This window comes from Aotus nancymaae, unplaced genomic scaffold, assembly GCF_030222135.1.
Source record: "Aotus nancymaae isolate 86718 unplaced genomic scaffold, 86718_ANA_hifiasm-v0.15.2.pri h1tg000020l, whole genome shotgun sequence".
Taxonomy (NCBI): Eukaryota; Metazoa; Chordata; class Mammalia; order Primates; family Aotidae; genus Aotus; species Aotus nancymaae.
This window is the reverse complement of record NW_026988432.1, coordinates 60138788-60162027: the sequence shown is the minus strand read 5'-3', so window position 1 is coordinate 60162027 and position 23240 is coordinate 60138788. Positions and strand designations below refer to the sequence as shown.

The window sequence follows — 23240 nt, the reverse complement described above, 5'->3', positions numbered from 1 at the left end:
ATTTGGTGAAATGAGGGCAAATGAGCCCTAGGGTTCCTTTTAAATCAGGTAGTCTAGTTCTGTGCTGTCCCACTTGGTAGCCACTAGCCACATGTAGATCTTTAAATTTCAATGAATTAAAGTTTAAAAAAATAAAAATCCAGTTTCTCAGTCATCATAGCTACATTTCTAGTGGTCAGTAACCATGTTTCCTATTGTTTATTAATCCGTCAATCAACATTTCCATCATCACAGAAAGTTGTAGTGGACAGCATTGCTCTGGTCTTCTTTTATTTTTTTTACTCGCTTGACTTCTAGTAGATTGGGACTTTGCCATAAAAAGGTAATACCCTGTGGTGATGTCCCATGATTAGAGGTACCCAAATTGCCTGGTAGTTTTCTGTGTGCCCAAAGCAGGGCAGGAAGGCCCAGTGAGGGTGAAGGCTGCCCTGTTTGAATACCTGTCCTCCACGCCCTCACAGTGTGGCATTAAATAAATCATTCCACCACTCAAAACTTCATTTTCTCCATTTGCAAAAATATTTACCTCATGGCGTTGTTTTGAGGAGTCAATTATATAACATACGTAGTTTGCAATAAGTACAACTGACTTCCCGTTAGAAACATGAGGATAACATGGGCCTGGGGTTTTGCTGGGATTCTCACCCACCTTTTATTAGTCACTCGTGATGTGCTGGCCATTGTGCTGGGCACGTCCCATGCATTGTCTCCCCGGATCTTCCCACCCACCTGGCGCTGTCCCATCCACATGCCTGCTCAGCTCCTCCTCTGCATCTTGTACCTGCCTCACCATTAGTTACCCAAGTAGGCAGCACCTTGCATAATATTTCCATTGTCACACCGAGTTTTGGGCAGTAGTTGCTGAAGCTTTCACTTGGACAGTAACCCTCATCTGTGATTCTCTCCTTCATTTAATAAACATATCTACAAAACTGTCTTCCTCCTCACATTTACGTGTAAATTACAATGTTTTGGCACCTCTAGGAGCAGCATCCGGGTGCAAATGGATTTGGAGGTTGGCAGTACATCATAATATCTGCTACAGCCAGTCCCTCGGCTGGTGCCATTCAGATGGGGCCCCTCATCCTCCAACAGGTTCAGTTTACACATTACCCAAAAGACTCCTGTCTACCCCACATTGCTTATGCCTTTGGTCAAAGGGAAAGAGCTTTCTAGAAAGGCCCTTGGAGTGTTCATTACGGATTATCCAGGGTAGTGGTCTAATTTAATCCTGTTTGCTGAGACAAGTGAGTCTCAAACCTTTCCAATGCACATTGAAAAATGAACACGATAGATTTACAGGTGTCACTGTCTGGCTGCCTTTGTTTACTCACCAAAGTTCAAAAGCTGCATTTTTCATATTGCTCTCTGAAACCAAGCTGTCTTTTGCCATCTTTGAGGCCTGGAAAAAGAGAGATCACTTCAGCCCAACAAATCAGAACAACGCCATTGGTGGCAGGGCTGTTGGAAAAGCCTATTGAGGCAGGATTCCCTAATTGGACTGTCAGGGGAAGATGTTTAGGATTGGAACATCAGCAGGGCTGTCATCAGTCAGGCTAGGGCAGAACAGAAGCAGAACTGATGAGACTGCACATTTGACTGACTTTTGAAATAATCCTATCTCAAGAAGACCCTTGGGTGGGGTAGAGGACAGGGTGGGGGGTTTGGGCAGAAAGTCAAATGCAGAAGGACAGGGCATCTCATCCACCTAATTCAGGTGTTCTCTATCTGAGGCTGTGACCTGTAGGGCATGCAAGATTGGACTCTACACAATCAGCAAATTCCTGAAATTATATAAAAGTCAGAGGAGTGGGTGAGATGTTCATCTTGCTTAGAAGAAAAGTTCTTAGCCTTTATCATGTCTCCAAAGGAAGTAGGGAGTCACTAACAAATTTAAATTATGATATTTAAAAAATTATATGCTTTTTCCTTAAAAGCATAAAACTGATGGCTTTCCTCCTTCCTTATGATGACAATTTATTAGGAAAGTCTCCAGAATAAATTTGAGGAATATGAAGTTTTTAAAGAATTATTGTGGATGAATATTAGCTGAAGTGAACAGAGCCTCTGTTGGAATTTGGAGTTCCTATGACAATGTAAACCCTGTCATAGGATTTTTTGTAAAGGAGCTTTTCCTGAATAACCAATTCAAGTAACAAAAAATGAGGATCTTCTCTATGTAAGAGTTAAAGTTGATAGGAAATGGGAATTCAAAGATTTCTAAGACAGTTCCTACTCTCAAAAAGTTTATAGTCCAGTATAGGCAGAGAAAGAAGCATAAAGACATCTGAACAAAGAATAGGGAGTTTACAGAAAGAATTTAAACCTGGATTGTAGGTAAGGAAGGATAGAGGAGAAGGAAGTTTCCTCATTTGAAATACCATATCTCTGAAGCCTTGAAAGTATTTCTATGGGAGTATATCAGGAGAGATTTCTCTTAGCGTTTTCTTATTGTTTGTTAATCTCTCAATAATTCAGCCCTATAACCCCCATGCCTAACAAATACCTGAAAAACACTTAATTTCATCTGCAAAGTCCCTTTTTTTATGAAACATCACAAATTCAAGGGCATGGCACCAGAAGGTGGAGACCACGGCAGCCAAAATTCTGTCTACCATGAGATTTCAACAGTCAACATAGATGGTAAATTAGGGAGGAGTTCACCTTCATTGACAGCCATGCAGTTCAACTTAGTACTGGGAAGAGCAAATACAGCTTTGCTGCCAGAAAGCTGTGTTCAAATCCTGTATATTAGCAATTATATACAACATTGAGTGAGATATTTCATGTCTCTCTGCCTTGGTCTCCTCCTCTGTAATGTGGAGATCATAAAAATACCTATCATATAGGGTTCTCGAAAGAATTAAATGAGTTAATACATATAGAAGGCACAGACCAATGCTTGGAAAGGGGGCATTATATAATGCCTCAATAAATCCTATTATTATTGTGCCTGAAAGAGCAAGGTGGTAGCAGTGTAAACTGAGGCAAGCGAACAGATTTAAGAGACATTGCAAAAGTTACTGTTAAGCGATCACAATTTCATTTAGTCAGGCTTTTGAGCAAATGAAACCCTCCAGCATCTGTATTAACTTTCTATGGCTGCAATAACAAATTGCCCCCAATTTAGCAGCTTAACAACACAAATTTATTATCATACAGTTCTGCAGGTCAGAAGTCCACAATGGGTCTCAATGAACTACAATCAAAACGTCAGCAGGGCTGTGTTTTAGAGGCTCTAAGGAAGATCCCCTTTTCTTGCCTTTTCAGGCTACTAGAAGCCACCTACATTCCTTGACTCCTGGCCCCTTCCTTCATCTCCAAAGCCAGCAATCTCATCACCCTGATCTGTGTCTGTGGCCACATCTCCCTCTCTGACTTTCTTTCTGTTTCTTTGTGATTATATTAGGCCCACTTGATAATACAGGACAATCTTCCCATTAAAGATCACGAAATTAATCACATCTGCTGTATAAGGTAACAGTTACAGGTTCCATGGATTAAGATATGGGCATCGTTGGGGAGCCCTTAATCTGCCTACTATAGAATCTACTATCTAAAACATGTTTCTAAACTTAATACCTTTTTTGAAAACTTGGTGTGAAGGATGTGTGAAATTATACATCTAGCACATGTCGGCTCAATGAGATCGTTGTATGTATGTATTGGTCCCTGGATATTTCATGTATATGGTGATGAAATGAAAAAACCATCCGTTTCTGTGTTTTTTAGATTATTTTAAAAGAATACTCTTCTAAAATAGTTTGGCAGCATGTCCATTCAAATCGCTATTTCAAGTCAGAGTACTTGTAGATGGTGTACTCACATTCTCTGCAGTATACAGTCCTTCACTCTTAAATATTGTTAATTTTTGAGTTGCAATTAACTTTTTAGTCCATGTTAAAAACTGTCACCTGCTCTAAGATCTTACTTAAAAATATATCTATAACCTCATGTATGAAAAAAGCTCTGGAGTACGAGTCTTACTGTTCACTCTTCCTGAAACATAAGCATTCAATAGCTTCATCCACCACTCTTCTTCTTACATTTAAAGTGTTAACCCTTAGTGTCATCTAAAAGGAGTATTCCTTTCTTGTGAGATGGTATGCCCTCTAATGTTTATCATGTGAAAACTCATTTAGTAAGCTTTTTGGAGCTGAAGAATCTCATGCCAGACAATTTTTTAGTTTATTAGATCTAGATTCCTCTTTGCCTATGAGTAACATACGTGCTGCTTCTTATTTGAAATTTTTATTAGTCTCTTGACTTTATAGTAAAACATCAATTCTTCATGTCATTTGAAATCCCCTTCCAGTATCTATACATGTAAATACATACATCGTACATATTTGCAATCAGGTGTTTATATATATGTTTGCCTTTGGTTGTATATAATATAATTTTTAATTCAAACACTTGTGAGTGCTAAGTATATTTCAGGTTAAGGGCTCTGTTAAAGACTGGGAATACAAAGTTGAAAGGACATGACTCTTGACCTCGAGGAGCTCTCACCAACCTGGGAGGAGGGGGGAACTGATGGTAAAAGTTTTTTAAATAGGAAAAAACATATTTTAGGTATAGAATTACCTGGACTTAGGGATTGAACTACTGAGGTGTCAGGAAAGAGAAAAGTAAAAATGATGAAAAGTTTATGGTTTGAAAAATTGGGTGCATGTCAATACTTTCAACTGAGATAAATAATATAGTAGAAAGAATACATTTAGATGGAGTTGGTTTTGTTCTCGACATGCTGAATCTTATGTGCCTGAAGCATATTCAGTTGAAGACGTCCCGTAGGCAAATGTTCATTTATTCAGATACTGTTTGGGAAGTTATTATAGTAAATCAGATAAGAAATGATTGTGTTTGGAATAGGATTGAAGCAATAAAGATGGAGAGAAGTAAACATACCTTTCTACTGTGTCTTGAACGTATCAAGTTGGTCAAGAATTGGGGGGGATGGATGAGGAAGAGGGAGGAATGAAGGCAGCTGAGTTTATGATTGTGAAGTTCTGGAAGACACCAGAACTGGAGAAAGGCTCTGGGGAGTTATCACATAGGAGGCTGAGAAGAGTTTGAGAGTGAACCAGGTCACACTGGGGCATGTGTAAAGTCAGAAGATGAGACATCACAAGCCAACTTCCTGGGCTACACAACAGGAATCATAGGAAAAGCAATACGAAAGGGCATAAAAATAGGACAGAATGGTGACTCATGCCTGTAATCCCAGCACTTTGGGAGGCTGAGGTGGTTGGATCACGAGGTCAGGATTTCAAGACCAGCCTGGCCAACATGGTGAAACCCCATCTGTACCAAAAATACAAAAAATTAGCTGGGTGTGGTGGCAGGTGCCTGTAATCCCAGCTACTCGTGAAGCTGAGGCAGGAGAACCACTTGAACCCAGGAGGCAGAGGCTGCAGTGAGCTGAGATCACACCACCACACTCCAGCCTGGGCAACAGTGCGAGACTCCATTAAAAAAAAAAGAGAGAGACAGAAAAGACTTGGCAACTGGGAAGTAACTATTGCAGATGAACTTGCCAAGAGTTTCCGTAAAGTGATGGGGTAAAAATCATTTTGTATCATTTTGATAAATGTTCATTATTTTTAATAATAGTCTATCATTTAATGAAAATATGTATCATTATTAAAGTATGCAAATACACGATGGCTAGAATTTTCAGTTCCAAATTATTTGTCATTTGAATTTTAAAATAATTTTTTACCATTATGAATAATACCATAAATGTCATTTTCAGTAAAAGACTAAAACTCTTTCTGGTTAGAATTCCCAAATATTATGCACATCCTTCAAGTTGAAGAAAGCAATGCAAGTAATTCTTAGCATCTTACAATAATTTAATTATTCTAATTTTGAATAATAATCTACAGAGGGTTTTGACTCTTTTTGTTATTTTTAAATGGAGGCATCACAAATGTCTGTGCTGGTACCTAGCCTGGAGTGCACACTTCTGGAGCAAGCATTTTCTTCATGCTACATACTGAAGTCCTCTATGGATGTAGCATTATACTAAATAATCAGCTGTATTTCTTTATATTATAAACAATGTACTACCCATTAGTAATAGGTTTCTTCAGTTCCAAGTGACTAAGGTAATTTCCCACCTATTAGCTATTTCTGTTGACCTCACTTCACCAGAGTTCCTCAATCTAAGTTTAATTTTAGCAATCACAATTCTCTCATCTAATTAACAAAAAAATTGGGCCATTGCCTCAGTGTCCTGCATTCAACCTTATTTTGACTGGCCATTTTCTAATAATGTCTCATACTCTTTTTTACCCCAGTGCTTATAATTGTAGTTTCTGTTCCATTGAGTTCATTCTCTTTCCCAACTCTCTTTGCTCTCGTTACTGTTTCTTTCACATTTCTTTTTCTTTTCTTCATATTTACTTAGTAACCTATTCAAATCCTTTACTGTTACAAACTCTTCAATTATCATCTAGTTGTTTATTCAGGAAAAATTCCTGGAAGGAGATGAGCCAGGCCAACAGTCATGCAAAACACTAAATGTTACACATAGATGGATTCCCCACACATAGTGCCAGTGACCTCTAGAAAAGTGGCCTGGATTTCCACCCCAGAGGCACTTTCCATTCTTGACACACATTGTTAACGATTGTTCTCTATTGTAAATCCAAGTCCATCTCTCTTTTAATTTGTCTTGGAGCCATAAAATAAGAATAATTTTTCTTTAAATCAACCTCCCTTTTATTGGTTGTAGAAAACAGGAAATATACCTAATTACTCCACCATGCGGCATTCCTTCAAATGTTTAATGCAAAACATTATTTGCCACTTAAGTCTTCATTATTCCACCATCAATAGAACTAGTTCCTTCAACATTTTTTTTTTTTTACTTTTATTTTAGATTAAGGGATAACTATGCAGGTTCACTACATAGGCAAATTGCCTGCCATGTGGGGTTGGTGCACAGATTATTTCATCACTCAGGTAATAAGCATAATACCCAATAGGCAGCTTTTTGATCTTCACCTTCCTCCCTCCCTCCCTCCAGCCTCAGCTAGGCCCTGGAGTCTGTTATTCCCTTGTTTGTGTCCATATGTACTTAATGTTTGGCGTAAGTGAGAATATGCAGTATTTGGCTTTCTGTTCTCTTGTTAGTTCACTTAGGACAATGGCCTCTCGCTCCATCCATGTTGCTGCAAAGGACATAATTTCATTCTTTTTAATGACTGCATAGTATTCCATGGTGTATATGTACTGCATTTTCTTTATCCAGTCTATCGTTCATGGGCCTTCAGGTTGATTCCATGACTTTGCTACTGTGAATACTGCCTTCAGCAATTTTTTAAGAACAGGACTTTCAGCATCTCCTCTGACAAACTGTATCTCACCCCAAGAAAAGTATCCCTCTTAGCTTATGGTGTAATTGTGTGAATATTATTTCATTTGGGTCCAGACTTCACAGCTTTCAGTGGAAATCTTTGGACATGAACTTCTATCAAAGTACCAGATTGTCTGGTAATCATGTCAGCCTGCCTCACACTCAGCTAACATTTCTGGAACCATTTTTTCATATGAAATCATACTGATAGGTTTCCCCACATTCTACTGAACACTCAGGTGATTTAACACAATGTGGAGTATTACATTTATCTGCATTAAATATTATTATGCAGATATGAGTGTATTCTAGGCAAGGGCCACCGCTTATTCATGTGCAGCTTGTACACTACCTAACTCTAGGGAGCTCCACTTACGTTAGTAGTCACCTTAGAGTTCTTTATTTATTACTATAATTTTCCAGAAAATAGCAGTAGAATCTTGAGGAAAGAACAACTTGTTTCTAAATCACTCATCTAAAAATGTCATTTGAATTGCCAAAAAGAATGTTTTCACTGTCAAAATTTGGGAATGCTAAATCTGAGATCCAATATTTTAACTGATTCCCCCCAATGTATTATATTTTAATTCTCATAATTGTATCCAACATATCATTGTTGAAGTTGACAATTTTTAAAAGTTCAGAATAGGGCCATAAAGAAAGACTCTGCTTATCGTTAGAGACTGTCTTATTCTTTTTCATGAAATTATTAAGATACCATTTAGGAAAAGTCATTCAACCAGCTGTGAATCTCCTATTCAGTCTACATTTTAAAATTTTATTTAAAAGTGTATCACTTTGTTACAGGTGTTATTAGGGGGAGGGGTTCATAAAGTTAATATACATTTGTTGGGGAAATTTTGTAAAATATCTAAGAATATAAGGAAGATAATAGAAATCCCCCAGACACAATCACTGTTTACAAGTTTGTATTGTTGCTGTTTTTTGAAAAGACTGATAATATTAATAAGCCTCTGAGTAAAGTCACCAAGGAGGGGAAGAAAAGCACAATATAAACACTATTAGAAATGAAAAAAGGGCCATGGATATATACACAGTAGATATTAAATCTATCGTGTGAAAAAAAAAACAAAACAGAAACAAATTACATATGAATGCAAGTTGAGTGCCCCTAATTTGAAAATCTGAAATCCAAAACATTTTGAGAGTCGACATGACACTAAAAGGAAATGCTCGGGGTGGAGCATTTTGAATTTCAGATTTTCAGATTACAGTTGCTGAACCAGTAAAATGCAAACACAACCAGGCCTCCTACACCCCTCAGCTATGGTGTAACCTCTTGCTCCTAGACTGTAAACTTGTACTGTTACTGTGCTGAATACTGTAGACAATTATAACACATTAAGTATTTGTGTACCTAAACATAAAAAAGGTACAAATACAGTATTATAATCTTATGGGGCCACTGTCTTACATGCAATCATCATTGACCAAAATGTCATTTGGCCCATGTCTGTGTTCTAAAATCCAAAACCTTTCTGGTTCCAAGCATTTCAAATAAGGAATACTAAACCTGTACCTTGAAAGTGTAAGTGTTCCGTTTCCTGGAAAAATAAAGCATTCAAAACTCAGCAAAAATAGACACCTTGAGTATCCATAACAACTTAAGAAATTGACACATTAAAATTTAAAATTTTAGTTTAAAATTTACTTAGAAAAAGACCAGACCCTATTAGTTTTATAAAACCTGCAAGAAAAGGCAATCCCTGTCATAAAAAAATTCTTCTAAAAACCAGAACAACAACAACAAAAATAGATGCCCAGTTAGTTTCAGGATTTAATATATTCTTAAACCAGACAAGGGCCATTTAAGAAAGAAAAATTTAAATACAATTTCTTTCATGAATCTTACATAAAAATTATTAATAAACTTAGAAATATAATTAAATGATATAAAATAACATAAAATAACATGGCCAGATGATACTTATTTCTTGACAAAAGGAAAGTTTAACATTAGAAAGAATATTCACATAATTCACAGCACTTAAAGATTAAAGGGAGAAAAGTACGTAGGACTGTCTCAATTATGCAGAAAAGGTGTTTCCAAACATTCAACAGCCATTAATGATCTAACAAAAAAAACACATTATAACAAATTGGGAATAGAAAAAAATCTTAAAGGGTATTTATATGTAGCCAACAGGAACTTCCTGCCATGTTGGATCATTTAAACATTGGCCACTGGTTCTTTTGCCAACATTTCTCTGTTGATTCATGTTGGTCTATAACACCTCCTTTAGGATCCTCCCCTAGAAAATATGAGGAAGCAATATTACCCAAATCCTGGCACGCTCAAAGCTGTCTTTTTCCTTGAGTCTTGATATTGAAGGGGAGCTTTATTAGACAGAAAATCTTTGGCTCCTGCCTTCTAACTTGCTGTCTTATGGATACTGCTCCACTCTCTACAGAGGTTAGATGTTTCTGTGGATAAATCTGATGTCAACCTCATTTTCTTTTCCTTAACTGATTTTATCTTTTTGCCTGACTACCTAAAGGATTCTTTTCAAAAATTTTTCCGGGATATGTCTTTGTGTTGATGATCCCAGATGACTTTGCACTGATACAATGGATATCTTTTTAATAAGTAGATTTAAGGCTTTTTTATTTTAGAAAAGTTTTATTGAATTATATTTTAAAGTAATTATTCTATTCCATTGTTTTGGCTTTCTTCTTCTGAGGTTACAGCTATGCATATGATGGCTCTCCTTTGCCTGTATTCAGTATATGTCCTTTTCTCTCTAATCCTTCTTTATCTTTTTTGCCTCTGTATAATTTATTTGCATTTTCATTTTTTGTCTTTTTTGTCCCTTCCTTTACCCTCCTTTTCTTCAATTCTGCCAGTTCCCATTTTACATCCTCCAGAAGTCTACCAATAACCTCCTGTTTTCTTCTAATTTCTTCCCTGAGTTCTTTTTTTTTTTTTTTTTTGAGACGGAGTTCTGCTCTTGTTACCCAGGCTGGAGTGCAATGGCACGATCTCGGCTCACTGCAACCTCTGCCTCCTGGGTTCAGGCAATTCTCCTGCCTCAGCCTCCTGAGTAGCTGGGATTACAGGCACGCGCCACCGTGCCCAGCTAATTTTTTGTATTTTTAGTAGAGAAGGAGTTTCACCATGTTGACCAGGATGGTCTCGATCTCTTGACCTCGTGATCCACCCGTCTCGGCCTCCCAAAGTGCTGGGATTACAGATGTGAGCCACCGCGCCCGGCCTCCTTGAGTTCTTATAATTCTGCTTTGAGATCTTTTATAGCTCTCCTTGAGTTCTTATAATTCTGCTTTGAGATCTTTTATAGCTCTAACTGCTTCATTAATTATTGGTTTAATTAATAATAGAATGTTGGGTTATGCTTTTAATATTTTTTGTAACAACATATATTTCAGTTGAGTTTTCATTGTTTACAAGAAATTCCTAACTGCTCTTCTTCACATATCTTTTATTTTTTATTTTTTAAACTTTTATTTTAGGTTCAGGGGTACATGTGCAGGTGTGTTATATAGGTAAACTCATGTCACAGGTCATATTTTTTATCGTATGTGTATGTATATTACTTGTATATTACTCCTATTTGAATAAGTTGGATTTTCCTAGGAAATCAAAAGAATGTTCCTGTGGAAGGAATGATGGGCAGTAGTTTTCCGAGCATCAAGGGCTTCCTTTGCTGCTGCTACAATGTGAATTGTTTCTTCATAATAAGATGCATCTAGATAGTCACCCATCATCTGACTCAGAACCAAACCTAGTTCTGTTCTTCCTTAGTTACTTCAGGGATCACTTTACAGGCTGCCTGTCACATGGGAACATAGATGATGCAGTCACTTTCAGTAACACTTTTAGAATTTTCCTGACCCTAATGAGACTTCCCATTTATTCTCCACCTGCTGCGTAAATTTCAGTCTTTTCTGCAACAGTTTCCTCTTGGATTAAGACCCTTACTTTTGGGGAGCGGATATTCAGAGATTTCTTAGTTCTGCTGTATCTAGAACCCCTTCATACCTCCCACTTACCTACCACAGTATTAAGACTTTTCTCCTCGGCTTTCTGCCTGACTCTGACATTGCAGTTTGTGGATTTTCTGCTGGTTTTGCTGAAAATGTAATTTGTGGGTGTTTCTTTTCATTTTGTTATATTGTTGTTTTTGTTGTTTGGAATGGATTCTAGGAGAACTGAAAAAATTCAGCTCCTGTGAAAATCAGTCCTCTTACCATTTAGAAATCTTTTTCTCCTGTTTTTTGTTTGTTTGTTTTTGCTTTTATTTTTTGTTTTTCTATGAAGATGATTTTGGATAAGGAATCTCAGTGTGTGTGTTTATCTACCAACAAAGTTAATCTTCAAAAATAAGAAATAAAAATAAAGCACAGACAGCTTAGCATACTACTTCTTTGTAAAGCTGGGTTGCTTCTTGAAGCACTCACAGACCTTCCATTTAACAGTCTGTTCTAGGATGATGCTGAGATGCAAAGTCAAGCCTATCATGCTATTATATACGGAACATGTATCTTTAAAGATTCAAAGTCTTGTCTGTTTTCAGTCTTTTGTCACCACCATTTCTTTTAACAATCTTTAAGAATGCCCAGGTTGATTTTGGGGGCCTACCAAAAGTTCTTTGAGTTATAATTTGTCAAGCACAAAAACTCAAGCTTAACATTTTTAGATGTGCCCTCTTTTTAAACAGAAAAATGTCTTCATTGGCAAAATTAAATTAATAATCTCTAATGGATCTTATAATATTTTAAATCAACATCCCACATTTTCTTTCTTTCTTTTTTTCTTTTTTTTGAGATGGAGTCTTGCTTTGTCACCCAGACTGGAGTGCAGTGACACGATCTCAGCTCACTGCAACCTCTGCCTCCCAGGTTCACGCGATTCTCCTTCCTCAGCCTCCCAAGTAGCTGAGATTACAGGCACCCACCACCATGCCCAGCTAACTTTTGTATTTTTAGTAGAAATCTTTGTATTTTAGTTTTTGTAGTTTTAGTTTTAAAAATACAGAGGCTTAAACTGTGACCTCAAGTGATCCACCCACCTCGGCCTCCTAAAGTGCTGGGATTACAGGCGTGAGCCACTGCGCCTGGCCTCACCATCCCACATGCTAATTTTCTAAGCAGAATGTATGTGTTTGACTAATATTGAATCATTATGCCATAATGGCATCACAGCGTTGTTGACAAGAGAAAGACATAGAAAGATCAGATTTATAAACAAGAACACTAGTACTAACACTTTATATAAAATACTTGCTTTCAAGTGTTTTGCTAATCGAAGTTAATGTTCTTACTTTCTCACCACGGCCTAGCAGTTTAAGAGGTCTGTCATTCATTTCTTCAAACATATTTGTTAAATGCCTAGGCCCTGAGTAGAGGCAAAGGATACAATGATGATCAGAAACAGATATGATTCCTGCTCTCGTGCTCCCATTGTTCAGTGGTGATATAAACATTCTCAAATCGATCACAAATGAATGTCACTGTACTACATGGTAAGGGCTATTGTTGAATTATTCTGAGAGCTCTGCCCTGGTTCTCTGGCAGTGAAATGTCTGCAGTCAGGGCTGTCCCTTTCTTCATGAGGAGAAACGGTGGCTGAATTCAGCTTTCCACTGGACTAGGGCCCCATGGGGTCTAGGGCATGGGGAATTGGTATTAAGAAATATGCTAAGAAGCACTCTCCTGCACATCAGCACCTGAGATCTTCTGTAGTGTGCCTGATCTCAAAGTGTTTATTTCCTGCCTCCCTCTGTGCAATGCACCCCTCCTGCTCGTCCCATTAGAAGGGTGAATAACATCCTATTAGAAGTTCACTCCACAGTGAATTTAACGAAGAGACTCAATTTTAAGTGAATCTTTTTGAAGATATTAAGCGTGTAGTGACCCATGCACCTTTTGAACCTTCTGCTCATAAGTAAAGTTTATCCCAAATTATCACTTGGCTCAATACCTACAAAAGAGATTAGGTAATCACAGACTGACTTGAGAAGTTCAGCAAAGCAGGCCCTAGGAAGTAAGACTGGGATGAGGCCTGAAGGAAAAGTTAGACTTAATTAGACAATGAGCCAAGGGAATCACGTCTCAAGTAGTGGGAAGAGCGTATGCAAAGGCAGAAAGAAACAAAAAGGTGAGAAAAGAATCTAGCATGGTTGTATCACCCAGATAGTGCAAGATGAGTCTGGAAAGATGTAGGACCATGCCGCAGGGCCCCAGAGGTCACATTTAACATTTGAATCTTTATATCCTGTTAGTAGTGAGGGGAGGAGTGAAGAAAGTTAATATCTACTTTGCCCTCTGAAAACATCCCTTTGGATAGAGTGGAAGGAGAAAGACAATGGAAAAGGAGAATCAGTTAGAAGACAAATATAATATTTGGGCAAGAAAATGGTTATTGGGACTTTTCCAGTGGTGACAGTGATATTGGGGTAAGTGGGTTGTTTCCAGAGATTCCAAATCAATATCACTTTGTGATACAGTGGGAGAGGGAAGTGTCTAAAATGAGTACCCAGGTTTCTGACCTGCATAGAAGACAGTGGTTCCATTCACTGCAGTACAGAACTCTTCAGGAGCCAAAGTACGTTTACTGTTGGGGTGGAGGTGGGGGCGGGAGAGTTTGGTTTTGAAGGTGCTATGTATGCAGCACTTTGAAGTATCTAAGTGAAGTTGGCAAGTACCTGATACTTACATGGGAGTTCTGGAACTAAAATATAAATGTATGAGTCATCTGCATAGAAGAGGTTTTCCTGGGGTTCAAATTTCTCTTTATCATGCTTCTTCTACCTTTTGGAATTTGAAGATCATGTCCTCTCTTAGAGAAAACAGTAGAAAAATAAAAGTGTGAGAGTTTGAGATTTGTCTTTCTCCTCCCTCCTCCCTACTGCTCCTCCTCCCCTTCCTTCTCCTTCATTATCATCTGTTCACATTGTACCATCTGGAATAAACCTTGGGATTTTCCTTGTTCTATTCATTCCAAGCCATCTCTTTTAAAAGGTCTTTTTGGTTTTTACTGTCCTTGGCTTTTTTTTTTTTTTTTTTTTTTGCGACAGGGTCTTGCTCCATCATCAAGGCTGGAGTGCAATGATGCTGTCATGACTCACTGCAGCCTCAAACTCCTGGGCTCAAATGATCCTCCCACCTCAGCCTCCTGATCAGCTGGGACTACTGGCATGCTAATTTTACCTGGTTATTTTTTTTATTTTCTGTAGAGACACAGTCCCACTGTGTTGCCCAGGGCGGTCTCAAACATCTCAGCTTCCCAAAGTGTTGGGATTACAGAAGTGAGCCACTGTGCCTGGCCCTTGGCTCTTTCTAAAATTCACAAACCTCACTTCATTCTGTGCTTTAGCCCTTTTGGGGCACTTTGTGTAGACGCTCGTCACTTACCTATGTTCTTTCTTGATTGTGAACTCATCTCTCATGTTTAAAGCAGATTTCTTTCATTTGAATACTTCAAAACCCTCATTGTGCAATTCTTTTGGTTTCTTTCCAGGCTTTCTTCTTTTATTCTCATCTGGATCATTTGATAGGATGTCACTATAATTACGTTTTGTGATCCTACCTTTCCTTGAATTGCCTGCCCTTTCATGCACCTGATCAAACACAGCTCTCCCGAATCTTATTCTCCTCTTTCTCTTCCTCTTTCTTGTCCTTCCTCCCCTTCATCTTTACTCTCCTTCCTACTATTCTTCTTCCTTCTGGTCCTCCTCTGTTTTCTGGTGCTCTCACTCTTGCAGACTTGGGGATTGTTTTTTTACTGAAAATTAGCCATGATAAAACACCAGCACAGGTGGTTCTTGAGATAAACCTGCAGCCCTCTGGTCCTCAAGAGCATCGCATACTTGGGGTCATCCTTTCTCCTCCCCAACCTCTCTCTAGCTGCCTTGTGTAGAATGTGTTATATATAATTCATCCATATAATTATAAACATATGACAACATTCTTTTGGCAAATTAATAACTTTATGACTTTTTTTTCAGAAAACAAGATTTATTTTCTTAGGCCAATGTTATCCTGATACCAAAGCAAGAAAAAGATATTACAAGAAAAGAAACTTACTGACCTATCTTCCTCAGAAAATAGACATACAAGCCCTTAACAAATTGAATATATCAATATATTTAAAAGATTATATATCATGAGCAAAAGAATATTATCTTAGGGATGTAAAGTTGATTTAACATTCACAAATCAATGGAATGCACCATGTTAAAATAAATTTTTATTGTGATATTATTTACCCATTTAAAGTATACAATTAAATGGTTTTAATGTGATCACAATTGTTGTGCAACCATCACCAAGATCTATAAGATAAGAATATTTTCATCACTCCAATAAAGAATCCTGTACCTGTTAGCAGTCACTTCCTGATCCCCCGACCCCAGGCCCAGGGCAGCTACTCGTCTACTTTTCTGTCCCAATAGATTCTGCCTATTCTGGACATTTCATATAAATAGAATCTTATAATATGTGATCTTTTGAGAATGGCCTCTTTCAATTATCATACCATTTTTAAGATTTATCCATGTTATAGCATGTATCAATACCTCATTTCTTTTTCTTCCAAATAATGTTTCATTGTATGGATATACTACATTTTTAAATCCTTTCATCAGTTAGTGGATATGAGGATTGTTTCTACTTTTTTGACTATTGTGAATAATGGTGCTATGAACATTTGTGTACAAGTATTGGTATGGACAATGAAATGTTTTCATTTCTCCTGGTATATGCCTAAAAGCATAATTGCTGGGTCATATGGTGACACTATATTTAACATTTTGAGATAAACCAATTATCTAATAATGATTTTTGCCATTTCTTATTAAATGCAGCCATGCCTTTATTAACTCAGTAGAGGAAAGTTTTAGGGTTTGGTTTTGTATGGTGACAAAGAAAAGAAAGGTGTAAGTCTTTGCTCTAAACTGAAATTGTTTTGCTTAGTCATACTGTCCTTGTCTATTGATAACCTAAAGGTGATCTTGCTGATATGGTTGCAGACTACACTCAGCAAAGCTGGGTTTTAGTAAATGCTGCCCACTTAAAACTTGTGAAGTGAAATCCCTGGAAGAGGACACTGCAATGGTTCCTTTGGCCCATCTAGAAATGAGACACACATACACTTTAAACAAGTTTGTCTGGGATGTTTCTCTATGGAAGTCAATTTTTTAAAAAATGAGAAGTGTTTGCCAAAGGTTTCTAAAACATGTTTAATTCTTTTGAAGAAAATGAATGAATTACCGAGAGGTATTACTTAATTTTTCTCTAAAAGAGAATTTGATGTCTCAAGGATGGAAATCTATTATTTTACTCCCTAAAATCTCTCTGTTAGCTAACTGAATGTTCAGTCCAATTTGTGCCTGTGCATACTTTAACACTGTAAAATGCATTTGTCTTTCCATCACTAGTCAGACAATCAAGCATGCTTCTTTTAGCAAGTTGTAGAGATCGGTCCCTCCTGGGGACTTCCCCTTGACAGAATATACATTACCCCTATATGTGCTGCAAAGTGATCAATAGCCCAGAATTTACTGAGATAATGAAAGATAGCAGTATGATTTTGCTGGGACAGTGAGCATGCCGGACACTACACTGCTATGCAAAATTGCACAGGCTGAAAAATGCTAAGTATTCACTTAAATGTTATTCTTCAGTTATAGGGTTTTATTTCATTAAGTATCTTTATATGAATGAAAATGTAAAGTTGCAAGTCTTGAGTTGTGAGCCATGACCAACCACTCTCCCCCCACCCCCAAGTCCTGTGTTTACTGCCTCACTCAACCACTTAGAATCGGCAAATCATAGAGAGAAGCTAAATGCTCTCAGCTGCACTATACCAAATCAAAGCTGAGATGAATAATGAACTTAATTTTCCATAAAGACATTCTGTTTGGCATTCCAGCTAATAAGGTAAGCTAATAGCAATTCTGGGCTATGGGAAGGAAAAGAAATTGTTTCTTTGTGCTTGATTTCTGTGCTAATCCATAATCTTTCTTTCAACATGCTGGAGTTAATTTCATGTTTCATGATGTCTGTGAATTGGGGATGAACAATTTTACAAAGAGTACCCCCAGCATACCCTTTTCCTCTGATTAGGTTGCTTATGGTACTTGCAAGGCTAAGGGAGAAATCCAGCTTTTTAATAAGAATGAAATGTGTATATTAATATTTTTATCATCTATAGTACGGAGTGAATTTAGTTAAACGGCAGAGTATTTAGGTGCAGCAAAGACAGGCTAAATTACTTAAGCACTGATTTTTGAATATATTTAGTATGACAGTGTAAGTTGATGTTGAATTTGCTCTAAGCTGCAAAGAAAAGCAGAATACATACATCATGTTGATTTCTGAATCATTGCATTTCTAAGTACATGTTATTCTAGGGAAGGTAGTAATTTTCAATTGCTAAAATTATTCCACAGCTTCAGTTTAGGTGCATTCTATTTTGTAAGATTGGATTTTTAAAATAACAGCATACTGGTAATGTGAATTTTGGTTATTACTTTTTTGATTCACCATGGCGGCAATGATTTTGGTACATGTGGAAAATGTACTTGTCCACTAAGTTTATGGAATTAGAAACCATCAGATCTCTCTGAGACTTCTATTGCTACCTTGGTTACTCGATCTCAAAAACAAGAAGTGATGAGGCAATTACTAGGTTGGCTTCACTTTTTGTGATATATAGCTTTTTGGTGTTTAACACGGGGATTTTGATTTTCATCAGATGGTAGCAGAAATTCCTGAAACTAGCAAAGGCTTAGCAAGCTGGGAAAGAAATTATCATATTTTCTTTTCTAGAAGAATGACAAAAATGGAAAATGTAAGATTTATGTTTTGAGACATTCTAGGCTTGCTGCCGTGTCACCTGAAAATCAGAGACTCCAGGCTCACAAAGTAGGTGACCTCAAAAGATATTTCAGAAGGTCTATTCAAAAACAGCCAAAGCATGTGGGAAACATTGGAGAAATAGAAAGGAAATGTTCCTCCTATTCCTATAGTCTCATCTTTGTATTCTGTTTTTATGTATGGGAGACGAGCTGTGGACACAGGTGTTTTTGTTTCATGAAGTCTTTAAACACCACGATCAGACTTTAATAGATAAAGAAGAACATTTATTTCATCCCTTTAAATTGTTCACAGTGTGTGTTTTTCCTAGAAGTATAAACAGGATGCTGAGAGTTTGAGCACATGTGTTTGGCTACCACATATAATTTACTTCCACCTAAAATATGATCGATGGTTCACCTAAAATTTTTAGGCATTTCTCTGGAAATGCCTGTAATTTAGTAAACCATCAGGAAGTAGGAGTGTGGAATGGAATTTCAATCTATCACAGTTAATTTTTAAGAACAATAAGACAGACATATCCTACCTATTCATACTTAAATGTTTGATTTCTCAGCTATTCTGTCTTTGTAAAACTATGTTGAAGGCTCAAACGTGGTGTATTGTTTTAGATTTAAAAGGTGTTCATTTTGTATTCTTCTTTTTCCCCTTTCTCTCTCACTCCTCATCATTCCAAAGCATCCTGGGCTGCCCCATGCACTTTTGTGCTTATTTAATTCTGCTGTTTTCTTCCATTTCTTTTCTCCCCAATATCACTAATCCAGAACCTGTAGATTGATCTATGTTCATTTTAAGGCTGGCAGAAACAAACTAGGAAACAAATTTTTGTAACCACCACGATGTTGTCTTCTATATCCTGCCATTTGTACAATAAGAAGACTTTTATACCAGCAGAGCTCTTTATCCACAGTTGCTACATAAAACCAACTTGAGGATGAAAATGTGCAAGGCTCTTGGGCCAGCATCCGTTTCATGATCTTTTGTCTGTAGTGGTCAACCCATGCATGCTGTGAGATGAGATGCAAAATTGTTAGCCCTTGAAGGTATTTTTAGCAATGCCAAATGAGAGGAATGTCTTATTTACAAACTCATGCATCAGCTCTGTGTTAATTAATGGAGAAATCTAGAGAAAGCAGCAGCACCACCACTTTCCCTACATACACACACACATCAAAGGCCACAGAGCAGGTACCAGCTGAGGACAGTGGTGACTGAGACAGCAGCCTCAGTACAGATGGCTCACAGTCATAAGAAGTTCTTGGCACCATTGCAAAGAGGCCTGACAGAAGGCAGCAAACAGATTTGTTCCCAAATACACGTGAAGCTCATTCTTAGGGACAATTGGAATTAACTGGAAGAGGAACAAAGATGAGAGAGGACTAAAATATCACTGGACTTGATTATTACTGTTAATATGACCTCATCTATTCTCACAGGTTAGGAGACACAACGATATCTAGGTAAGAAAAATAAAGGCATGACACAAAAACCTATCATGTCAAAAACCGCACTCAGTATCCCCCCGAGAGCCAGTCACCCCGTGTTTCCTACCCCTGTAAATGGCACCACTATCTATGCATTTTTTTAACCTTGAAACTTGGGGCCAATCTTGATTCCTCTCTCTATCTCACCTTCATCTCAATTCTCCAAGGCAGACTCATAAATGTTAATTGAATGAATGAATAGGTGGGAAAAAAAATACCGAATCTTATTTCTATCCACTTCTCTCCATTGTCTTTGCCACGATCCCAGTTAAACCTCAATCATTGCTCAGCTAGACTATTGTAAGTATCTCCTAGTGGTCTTCCTCCCTCTAGTTTCTCCTCAATCCAGTTCATCCTGCACATTATAGCCCAAATGATCTTTCTAAAATACAGATAAAATCACTAAATCTTCTGCTTAAAAATTCTTCACTGGTTCCTCTTTACCCTTGGGATAAAGTCTAAACTTCTTAATGTAACTTACAGAGTATGATGTAGCCAGGGACTTCTTTTCCTCACACTCCCTCTGTCCATGCTGCATTTCAGCCACACTGGTCTACTTTTCCCTTTCTTAGCACCGCCAAGTTCTCTTGCCCAGGGACTTTGCATGAGCTGCTTTCTCCTTTGTCTCTTCTGCCTGCCTGCCCCAAACTTCTCTCTTCCCTACTTAACCTCTTCTCAATTTTCCAGTCTCATCTAAGATGACATTTCCTCCAGGAAGCCTTCTCTGATTGGCCAAGTTTAAGTGAGGTACCCCCTCCCAATATGCTCTCATAGCATCCATCATTTATGTATCATGCTTCTTCCATCTTAGGTAGGATTGCCTGTCTCCTTGTTTAACTCTTCCACTAGATCATTTCTTGAAAGAACATAGCTGGTCTCTTATTCATAGTTGTGGCCCATGATCCAGCACCTCGCCTGGCACAGAGTGAATTTTCTCTGAATGCACAAGTAGCTAGCTGGACTCCTTAACAAGCTGTATTACCTTTTGTCTTGCTGAGGTTACAGAAACCAGATGTAATAATTATGCTATTCATTCCTACAAAGTACTGTGCTATGGTGGTTCATATAATTTCCTTAATCTTCATGTTGTTATTCCTATTTTCTAAATGAAAGAACTGAGGCTTAAGTTGCCATGAATGACACTGATATTAAGGAATGGGACCCTCAGTCTGTTTGACTCCAAGGACCCACTCTTTTTATTTTCCATGTGATCTACTGCCTCCTTAGAATAAGAGAAAGCGTTCATTCTTAAAAATGTATAATGATCATTTTTTAAATCCTTAATTTCTCACCACCTGCCAGTGTTCATTTGCCTCTGACCTCCAATAGTCTGCCCTGAGTGTATTTTTCCTTTAAATTAAACTGAAAGTACCTCTCTTTGTGCTGTATTCTTTATTCTCAAGCTTTCTTCTACAAGCCCTATTGTCTACAGGGGTTTTCAGCCTTTCTCGCTTTCTCTGCAGAGAAAGTAGCTGGGCCTCACATTTCTGTTTCATTTCTATTGTCCTTTTCAACAGAGATTATTTTCCTGGACCTGCTCTGTGATTACTCTTTCCATAGCACTTTACCTGAACTCAGTCCTTAATGTTCTTCAACAGTAGCCTGATGTCAGCCAACTTAGGGGGGGCTTCCACTGGTATTTCATTGGGAAAGCAAATTGCTACTTGTTACCACCTCGCCACTTAATTAACTATGCTCTTTGTGGAAGAAATATCTAGAAGTACAGCTAGAGGAGGGACATGTGCAGTTTCTGGAAAATTTTCCATTTTGTGTTGACCGTGACAGTTTTTAGATTCCTTTAATTCAAACTTGCACACAGACACACACAGTCAATTGCAAAATGTAAAAAACGCAACAGAGTGTTCTGTGAATGAGTGACAGCTTTCCAGTTGGATAGATCTAGGTTCGAATGCTCTTTCTACCACTTCTCTGTCTATAAGACTGCACTAAGTTACTAAAGCATTCTGTGCTTCAACTTCTTCATCTGTAAAATGGGGCTACTGATGGTGCCTATCTCATAAAATAATGCCTGGCACAGAGTAAGTACTCAGTTAACAATGATGTTAGTGTTCATGGTAGTAGTTAGAAGAGAGGCTCCAGATGGGGCCACACGCTTCAGGAAACTGAGGATGTTACCTTATGTGGAAAAGATGACTTTGCAGATGTGATTACAAGAAGGATCTTGAGGTGGGAAATTGTCTTGGATTATCTGGGTGGGCTCTAAATGTAATCACTAGTGTCCTTTCAAGAAGGAGGCGGAGGGAGACTACCTGGCCATGGAAGCAGAGAGAGATTTGCAGATGCTTTGCTCTTGGTTGTGATGATGGAGGAAGAGGCCAGGGGACAAGAAATGCCAGGAATGCAGCTCTAGGAAGCGGAAAAGGCAGGGAAATGAATTCTCCTCTAGAGCTTCCAGAGGACGCCCAGTTCTGCTATCTTGGTTTCAGCTCTGTGAAACTATTTTGGACTTCTGGCCTCCACAACTGTAAGAGATTAAATATGAGTTGTTTTTAAGCCACTGGGCTTATGGTAATTTGATACAGCAGCCAAAAGAATACGGTGGTGATATTTTGGGAAATGAAAGGTGGCTCCAAATGAGCTGATAAAGAGGAGTAAACTATTAATATAAGAAAGATGATATTACAAGGGTTAAATGTGGAGTCGAGAGGCCCTCTAAGTATTATATGTGTGCCTAAATATGTGGTCAGAGGAATCGCAATGCTGGGACTAGAGGAAGTCCAGAAAGAGAATGTTCAAAGAGTAAAGCCATTTGTGGGGCTTAGACATAAACAGAAGTGAGGTCTCCTAGAGAAAGGAGGCATGGTGATTGAGGGTGGGGCCAACAGTCAGGTGTCTTGGCAGTTGGCAGAATGTCCTGTTCAGAAGAGAATGATCAGTGCAGGAGAAAGACTGGTTTGAGGAATTTCCCTGGGCAAGCAGGCATGAATCTTAGAAAAGAGGAGCTGTGTCCCAGAAACAAAAGGAGCTGCTTTCTATTGTTCTCAGTGCCGTGTTGGTGACAGAAAGAGGCAGTCCAAGAAATAAATTCTGAAAAAGACCTCCGGGGTCTTTAAACCAAGTCCAGACCATTGACTCAGTACCTAACAGAATCTGTTTCTAGCAGTACCCTGAGAGGCCCTAGGTCTGCAGTGAAGCTTGGTGCTTCCCGTGAGTACACATGGTGCCTGTTTATGTGCTCATGCTTCCGTATACTCTGTCTCCACTCTGCCCTCCTCTCCTCCCTTTACCCAACTGGCAAAGTCTTGCCCATCATTCAAGTCTCAAGACAAGTATGACCTCCTTAAACTAGCTTCCATGCTACCGATGCCTCTGTGTGGATTTGCTAGCAGTTTTCACACTTTGCTGACACCAAGCTTAAGTGCTGGTTGCTCCCTCTCCTCCAATAATTCTACCTGTTCCCCAAATAGAGAGCAGACCCCTAGAGCCAAATAGAAGTCTATTGATTTTATTGATTCTAGTGGTTTCTACTCGCGCAGTGCTTGGCATACAGGAAGCATTCGATAAATGTGAAT

At 38.2% G+C, this 23240-nt stretch overlaps 1 protein-coding gene across 15 annotated transcripts in view; it reads left to right on the top strand.

Moving 5' to 3' along the window:
• The window catches only part of DLGAP1 (DLG associated protein 1), a 989022-nt gene that overhangs the window by 634724 nt on the left and 331058 nt on the right, over nucleotides 1-23240 (top strand). For 2 of the 15 annotated variants that reach the window (XM_012446837.3, XM_012446835.3), the window contains exon 1: nucleotides 17148-17284. The exons of the other annotated variants lie outside the window; for them this stretch is intronic. In XM_012446837.3, coding sequence (XP_012302260.1) covers nucleotides 17234-17284 — 51 coding nt within the window. In that variant the 5' untranslated portion in view covers nucleotides 17148-17233. Of the gene's footprint in view, nucleotides 1-17147; nucleotides 17285-23240 lie in introns of those variants that run through there. 15 annotated transcript variants of the gene reach the window in all.